This window comes from Chaetura pelagica, unplaced genomic scaffold (genome assembly GCF_000747805.2).
Source record: "Chaetura pelagica isolate M959 unplaced genomic scaffold, ChaPel_1.0 scaffold344, whole genome shotgun sequence".
Lineage (NCBI taxonomy): Eukaryota > Metazoa > Chordata > Aves > Apodiformes > Apodidae > Chaetura > Chaetura pelagica.
Window position 1 is genome coordinate 7,729,123 of NW_009953098.1, and position 9,037 is coordinate 7,738,159.

Below are 9,037 nucleotides of genomic sequence, written 5' to 3' on the forward strand. Positions count from 1 at the left end.
CCTGCTGAGCTTCAGAGACTTATAAAAGGCATTCTGCATCCAGTAAGGATGACATAATCTAGTCTAGGCCTTTGTAATTAGTTCTTCAAGTCCTAACCTTCATCAACTACTTTTTCACTATATACATCAGGTATTAACATTTAAATAAAAATCAATATATTCACCATGTAATTTTGTATTAGCAGCATCCAAATCCATGGATTTAAACAAGATGAAACAGATTCTATTATCAGCTTAAAAGATAACTTGTATTTTATCTATTATATGTATTTTTCTATTATATTGATGAGTTCAATATGGAAATTTAGAGGCAATCATAAGTACAATGTAATTATTCTGTAAAGAACTGTATGAGAAGTATGTTTTATAATTAAAATCTACTAGAAATGTATTATCTCTACCTGCCCATTTTAAAAGAGAAAATATAGAATTAACAGGAAATAAAGATTATTACTTATTTATATTCAGCCTGACTCCTACACTGGTAATCAGACTGACTGTTAAATAGCTCCACAAATATTTTTCTTGCACTCAGTGGAAGTACTTATGTAGGCAAATAGTGTAGGGCCCTGCCAAAAGTGGGAAAATCTGGGCTTCTCTGATTCAAAGGTTTATTATTAACAAAAGCTTCAGTTGCTCAAACCCCACAAAATGGTTTCAACTGAACAGTCACACCACTAGACAGAGAAAGGCACACATGTGATAAAGGAGGAGAATGAACAAGCTTAATGACGTGCTGATACACAGATGATAAGGAAAAGAAAAACCTACTTAGAAAAAAACAACAGTTGAGATTTAGTCCAAGTCAGAAGCAGCATCTGGCCTCTTTTCTCTCCCAACGTCAAGAAGACGTTTGCAACAATGCTGAAGATATTTCCAATTCTAGTCATCCTTACAGGTAAGAATAATTTAACTATTTGAAATAGCACTGGAATAAAGGAACTTGTTGAATAAGAGAGCAAGTGAGCCTGACTGGGAAACTAGGTGAACATTCAAGATTTATTTCAGGATGGAATGAAAATCATGGCTGTAATGCATTTATTATGCTAGCTGAACACTGACAGGTAAGAATTTTTTGCTCAATAACAGAATTTTAGCTTTGGTAAATGAATGGTTTGCTCTAAAGCCAGGAAGAGGCAAAGAGATCTCCTGTAGAGCATTAGGGTCTTTCAAGTGCTTCAGGGTTAGGTTTCCTCATATTCAGTTTTTGTCTCCTTTTAATAATAGCCCTGAAAAATGCTGCCTCAGCCCTACCCCCACCCAAAAATTTTTTGGGATGCTTAACTTTAAGCATGCAAATAATCCTTTTGATTTCCCTGAAGTTAAGTGAGGACATAATACTTTGTGGAATCTAGGAATTATATGGCATATTCAAGATTATATATTACTAACGTTTGAAGGACATTTCATTGTGCTATGCTTTATTTTAATATATACATAAGCAGACATTTTAATTCTAATGGTCCATGGAGATGAACAGCCTCCTTATCCACTAAAGAAAATGGATGTTTCCACATTTTCTTTTCTGGTTTGAATGACAGAGAAATATTTTAAGTAGTCGCTCCTGGTATTTCAATGTTATCTCTCTCACACACACATAAACTCCACAGATTTTTGCCTTAGAAATGAGAAGTAATTAAGTGTTAGTACCAATACTTCGCAGAACAATGTCCTCTTCATTTCAAAGTTCTCAATTTAAGACTAGGAGTGTGTCCATACTGACAGGGTGCCACTGACAGGGGTTTTCCGCAGTGGTAAGATCAGAAAACTTGGATTTCCTTCATGAGTGTTAAACCTGCATGGGACATCAGTGGAACTGGGCAATTCCCAATTCACTGCAGTGACTTTCCCTTAGCAAGCAAGTGGTCTTATAGTAATATTGATGAGTGAGAGATGTGCATCGATTATTTTTAACAAGTTACAGTCCTGTTCAAGCTAGCATTTTTTGCTGAGTTACTTCTTAATCATGTACTTCTTTTCATTTAAACAAAGGGCCTGTGTTTGAAATGGGATTAAGAATTCGAAACCATAAACAGTGAACTAAGTGCAAAGCAAAACTCCCATTAACTTCCGTGATCAGGCAACAGGTTCTGCAGGTCCAGTTTGTTCCATTTACAGTCAAAAGCTCAATTTTACTATTAGTGATGGCTTTAAACAGCCACCCCTGGACAATATAAGTTTGATAGGTTCTGACTTTATATTTTCACCAGAACAATGCCTATTTCAACTAAATGTATTTCTTCAAAATATACAGTGTCATGGAAATGAGAATGCTTTACGGAAATGAGAATGCTTTATGGAATTTCTTCTGGAAAAACTTAAAACAGCCAGGCTCTGTGATACTCCTGACTCCAAAATCAAAGAATGATAGAGGAAATACATGGAGCAGATAACTGGAAAAGGGATGTTTTCAGGAGAATGACATTGTGTATAAAGACTGTAGCTTTAATCCTGCAAAGAGCAGAAGATACATACAGGTAAACCTGGAAGTATTATTATGGCAAGAAACTATCATCCTCTGGCCAACTGTAATTCTTAAAGCTGAGAACAGTGAACTAAGACATCTAAAATAATAACACATGGGTTTTATATTAGTTCTCAGTAAGGATTAAGTTTCTGTGGACTCACAGGACAAGCAGGACTAGCAGCCAGCACTGGAATCTCCTCTTTCCCCAGGGCAGGTCTGACACATTTAGGTCAGTCTCCAGCCACTCCTGTGAGAATGTCTTCACATATAATGTAAATTTTTCTGCATTTCAAACTCGCTAGTTCTCATCCTAGCCACCACCAACACTTAAAGTAGATTCTTCCCTTATTGTTTGCAGTGAGCTTTTACTATTAAAGCCATCAAACAAGGAAAACAGACGCTGAAGAGTTCAGACTCCAGGTTCTGATAGGTTTGCAATATTGTAGAAACTGATGAATCTGCAATGGTTAGAATGAATTTGCATGATTAAAAATGTCAAAATAAGTATATATCTTTTTTTTTAAACAATGTTTCCTCTCATAGGGCTGATAATTTGAGCAAAATACTCTTTTGGTATTTTGGTATCACTGGAGGTTTTGCTTGAACTGTCAAAAGCAGCACCCTAACATAAGATGCACAGATATTCCATTGAGAAGAATATTTTGTATGTTTTGCCTCTTTCATTAATACATCCAATAAGCCCACATGAAAATTATTATTATAACATGAAGTTCTTACCTTGCCTGTTTTGCATAGAAAGCTTGGGAAGACTTCTGTTTTCTATCACATTCAAAATAAATAAATTCTCCATCCAAATATTCAGAGAGCAGCTTTAAAACTGGACTCAGTGATCTAGCAAACCCCCAAAATTCAGACTTATTTTTTCTAACAGCTCTAGCTTTGCTGCTGTATGTCACCATTGCTAGTAACGTATATGGAAGAAAGAAACAGAAAAATACTGTATGATGGTGCTTGAATCCTTTCATTAACATGAAGCGAAGACTGACCAGAGCACTATGGGCAAGGCTCACAAGTTACATTTGCTTCCTTTCTGCTTTTCAACAGCAAGAGTTGGTCATGTTATCACAGAATTTATCACAACCCACAGAATAACAGCAGTTCCAAAAAGCTTAGTTTGACTCTCTAATGTAAAAGCATTGGAGAAGAACAGCTTCTTCATGTAAGCCCTAAGAAACCTAAACAAAAGCAAGGTAACTACCAAAAGAAAAGTGGAGAAAGGCTGCTGGGCTTCAAGCTGAGGGAACCTGACAGTGCCACTGAGTCCAAGTCATATGGTAAGAATGAAAGAGACAACACTGTGGGAGATGGTGTTCCATGGTAAAGGATAAGGCATCTAAAGGAGAAGCTGCAAAAAAAAGAGGGCATGGGTATTCTGGGGGATTTATTTGCTTGTTAGCTTTTGCCCACTCCCAGCTTGTCATCACTAAAATATCTACACAAAGCCTAAGGCAAACTGTACTGACTAGCCATATCCTGCAGTTTTCTTTGATAAGGAAGGGAGCAAGGCACTCCTGCATGGCTCCCAGGGTCGGCCCTGCTGATCTCTCCTCACCACACTTACTGTCCACAGGCCCTGCCAGCAGTCTTGTGGTGACCGTCCCTGAGAAGATAGTGAATGTCACTACAGGTGGAAATGCAACCCTCCTCTGTACATACACGAGTTCTGAACCTCTGGGAGATTTCTTTATCCAATGGAGCTTTTACAGTGCCAAAGAGAGCCAACTTCATACCGTAAGATATTTCTTTATTATTAATTTGAAGGTATAATCAAGATATCCTTAGGTCCTCAAAGAATCTTGTTATGCTCAATACTTTTATCCTCACTACAAAACAGGGAGGCAGGTAATGTTGGTGTTCCCACCCTAAAGACAAGGGGCTGGGTTGCAATTAAATTTAGGAGCAGATCCACAAAGTTATCTAGGCTCCCAGTTCCTCCTGGCATGCCTGAACTACTTTAGAAACTTATAAGAAGGTAGAAAAGGGATTCAGATGCTCCAACATGCTTCAAGTCACACAGGAAGAATGAAGCAGAAGAAAGACCAGGTGTCAAAAAATCACTCCAGTGCTTCAGCCCCTGGGCCAGCTCCCTTTCTTTTGTCTGGCAGATTATTTCCTGCCACTGTGAAGGCACCTTTCCTTGCCTATGACAAGATGCCCCCATGTAAGGGTCAAACAAGAGCACCTTGACTCACCTGCTATCATTGCTATGGGGCAGCCCAGTGAGAGGAGCAGCTTGTGACAACAGGTCGTCGGCACAAAGTAAACAACAAATATTTTGGCAGGACTTTCTAGAAAGTTGTCACAGCAGGAAATCTGCCACAGCAAACATGCATTGGTATTTCACACATCTCATGGGCGTCACTGTAGTAAGAGAGCAATTATATACCAATGGCAAATGCTCCATGCCCTTCCTGAGACCCCAAGAGGCAGCATAGCCACATAGTATCTTCCCCCAGAGTATAAAGGGACCACGTGGTAGGTTGGAGTATCAGCATGGAAGCAGCACTGGGACAGTAAAGGACACCAAGTACTAGAAAGCAAAACCTAGTAGCAACTTACTAGACATTAACCACTGCCCAAGCCTCTCCTGTGACTGTAAAGGCCTTGCAGAGCAGCCTGGTCTGCCTTGAACGAGTCAGAGATAACATCCTATACATCCTCACACCACTGCCCAGGCTTTAACAGCTATCTACTAATCTTATTTTTTTGATGGAGAAATGAATCCATGAATCTCACTTCTGGCATAACATGCAGGATATGAGTTCCCATCAGCTCAGTCCTGACATGTGCTGAGCAATGAGCAACACCTTCCTTTGTAAGAAGAAATGGTGATTAGAAGTCTTACTGCATCCTTGAAGATGGCTGTGATTTTTTTTCCATGCCCTGGTGCTGGGCTTTTGCTTGTTGACAATCAATCCCTTTTCTCTCCCATCATTTTTACCCTGTTGCTAATATATTTTTTCTAAAAGTTTAATCCTCATGCCCGGTGTTACACCTGAAAGCTGGTGTAAAGGGATTTGCCTTAGAAGAGTGTCACAGTTCACACTGACGATATTCTTGTCATGTTCACCCATTTCCTAATAGCATTATGTTAGGAGATTTACCACTGCTGATGTAGTTATACCTTCTACTTGGTTTGCCAATCATAGCAGATTTAGATAGTCAGTAATTTGCAGAATGTACAATACGTAACATATTTGGCACTGAAGAGCAATAGCCAGTATGTAAGTATTGTATTAGCTGTATCAGTGCTAAGTACAAATGCTGGGCCCACTCCCAGTTCTGACTGTAGCTGAATGCCACATCAACACCTTGCCTAATTGTTCAATTATTGTTACTTATCTTTTGCATTTTTCAAGTCAAAACTATCCTATTAAATGAGCATCATGGAAGGGTGGAAGCTGCAGGTTTCCTAAGTAAATTGTATATTGTACAATATATTGTAATTTTTATCCAATATGTTACATCATCAATTTTAATCACTTGTTCAGGTGGGAAGTCCAGCAGGGTGATAGGATCAAGCCCATCATCTCGAGATTTGGTCAGTCTCTTTCTGTTTCACCTGTGTCAAACTTTCCATATTGCAAGACAATAAATGCAATACATGTTCTGGTCACAACCAAGAGAAATAAGCAATTGTATTTGCAAGTATTTTAGAGGGAGAATCAGACAGTTTCAAGAGATCCAGGAGGGGAAAACCATTTGTCAACTATAACCAATGATGGGAAAATATCCCTAGGATTATAATAATAAAATACTGTGGGTGGTTCAAAATGTGCTCAACAAGAACTAACTGATGTGAGACACCCAAATGTCAGGAAAACCCTATGGATCAATCCGTTCAGCACTCACTCCTGGCTACTGCAGCTCTCACTGCAGGCAATGGGAAAGCCATGCCTGTAAGGACAGTAAGGAACACTACTGGGAAAAACTGCGTTTGGTTTTCACCCTGTCTGAAACTAATTTCATGGCAAATTCACTTTCACACCACAAACACAGATGCATTTGTAACCAATTATTTGCATTTCCATTAAATAAAGTTGGTTCTATCTGGAAAGGCCACAGGTTAGTGACTAATCCCGTTCTCTTGGAACACACAGGTAAAATTTCCTTTAGCTGCAGCCCCAGTTTTCCTGGGCTCACACATTCAGTGAGGCTCGAGGGCATCCCTTGCTCCTCTGAGCCTGCTGATGTGCCTGGAGGGTGCATGTGTGGGAAGAGCTGCAGGACCAGGGCAATACTCTCTTTAAAATGCTTTTAGCAACCCGTTCAGTCCTGTACTACTTGACCCTGCATCCTTCTACAACATGGCAATTCCTTACCATTTTGAACCTATGCCCTATGAAATTAATTGTGTTTATGCAAACACTGGGAAGAAAGGACTGTGACTGCTTGTGGAAAATTAGGTTTAAGAAATTACACAAAACATGAAATTGTATTTTCAACCTCCCTCTGAGCCCACAGCAATACGAGGTTGCTATTTCTATTTCAGGCAGGTGACTTTTCTTAGTTTCAGAAAGGACTGAGTACCTGAAGGTGTGCAAGTTTTTCTCCTACAAGCTTAAACAAAAAATAATCTCTTTCTACACACCTGGCTTTGCCCTGGTTGCTTGGCACGTAGCTGAAGTCTCACATTATGAAATAAATGCATGGTAGTGGAGGAGACTGCCAGCTTTGGCTTTCATTGTTTAGATTAAAGAATACTGAAGTGCAAGTTAAAATATATATTTAATGTGCTGGTAAGATGACAAAACAAACTGAATCGAAAAGACTGGCACCATTCCTTACTGAATACCAGAACAGTAGCTTGCATTTTAAGTGGGATAAAATTATTTCATTTTATGAGATAGTTAGATTCTGCTTAAGTGTCAGCAATACACAAACACTTATAAATACCATATATTTTCCCTGAAAAGATTTGTTGAAAATTCTATCTCCACTCAAAATTTGCCATTTTTCAGCAATTAAATGGATAACATCTTCCAATTCTGTTTTTTAAAGTTGAAAATTTCTGCCAAATATTTTAAAGACAAGAGACCTACAATTGGAAAAAAAAAAAAGTTGCAGAAAATAAATCTTCTTATCCCACATTAGTTTCATTTACATAATTGATAATATGGCCTTTTCTATCTACAGTGGCAGCAAATAATAGAGCAAACTATAGAATGTTACAATTAGTTCAGGCAAATTTATGTCATTAAGATGCCTTTGGCTAGAACCATTAATGAATGTGTACTTTAAATAACTAGATTTTAGGACATAATATACGGTAAGAACTGAGCTCATAATTACCCTTTTAAAAAAGAATGTTAGTATTTTATACTGCCACTTATGTTACAGATTTTGCAGTGTTTTGAGATACATAGGCTCAGATAGAGTCCTGTCTGGAGCGAAATCAATCAGATTTGGATCAGGATTAGTGCCAGTGTTAATTTAATTCCCCAGAACATTCAGCAACAGACTTTACCTTGCTTCAAGGTGAGGCAGTGCTGCTCGATAGTTTGCAGATCTGTCTCCCAGCACTGGTTTTGTGAAGCTGGCTGGTGTATTTTGCTGTTTGTTCTGGTGTTTTCAGATCCTGTTCCACATTGCCCACCTTACACAATGTTGGTGCAGGTGCTCAACAGTTAAAAGTCATGGCAGTTACACCAGAAAGGATGAAATACTGTAACCAGGCTGTTCACAGACAGTGTGATGAAAAGGAATGGCAGGTGTTCATGGTGCTGTTTTGAAGACAGTGCAGCTCTATATAGTGAGTGAAAATAGATCTTCTACTAATTGAGGGCTAACTCTGCTCTTTTCTTGAGAAGCTTCTCCAGTGGAAGTAATTCCCCTCATTTGAACTACATAATGTAAATACCAACTCATGGAAAGCAGGATGCTTTTTAACTTTTTCTTCTTGCCATTTACCCCTTAGCAACATGTCTTTTTAATGATAAAATTAGTTTTTAAAGAGTAACTCCCAGTCAAGGCTCTTGAGAACTTCCCCATACTGAGCTATCTCTGTTCTACCTATAGATGAACTGAGGCAGACAGTACTTATTCAGCTCACCCAGGGTAACAGCTTACTCCACAGCCTGGTTCATAAGGTGAAGCCTTGACTCCTGTTACAATCAACATTTGTGCTTCATTTCATGCTCTGAGTCACTCAGCTGGCCTCAGTGTAAGCACCTAAGTAAATGTTTGAATGATTGAAGCCTGCTGTTGACTCTGCACAGGCGAGGCTACAGCCTTACAAAGCTCAGTACAACTTCTGAACTTAACCAGGGCCACACCTGGAGCCTCCAGCCCAGGCCACCCACAGGTAAAGTAAGTTAAATTATCAGAGACACTGTGTGGCTATCCAAGATAGGGCCAGGGCAGAATCCTTGATTGAAATTTTAAATTCACTAAGTGAGTAAAGGTAATGAATGGCTGTTAACTGTAAGATAAACTGAATTATTGATAGACTTCTCATGAAAATATTATCTTAAAAAAAGCAAGCTTAAAATATTTGCAGTGACAGTGACACTGCTTTGGTTAAACTACTGACAGACAGTTGAGAGGGAA

The 9,037-nt window shown here is 38.8% G+C and overlaps 1 protein-coding gene across 1 annotated transcript in view; it reads left to right on the forward strand.

The window, feature by feature from the left end:
- Positions 1–861: 861 nt before the first annotated feature.
- VSIG1 (V-set and immunoglobulin domain containing 1) overlaps positions 862–9,037 on the forward strand; it is a 21,322-nt gene continuing 13,146 nt past the window's right edge. The window contains exons 1-2 of the mRNA XM_009997232.1: positions 862–898; positions 4,059–4,219. Coding sequence (XP_009995534.1) covers positions 862–898; positions 4,059–4,219 — 198 coding nt within the window. The remainder of the gene's footprint in view (positions 899–4,058; positions 4,220–9,037) is intronic.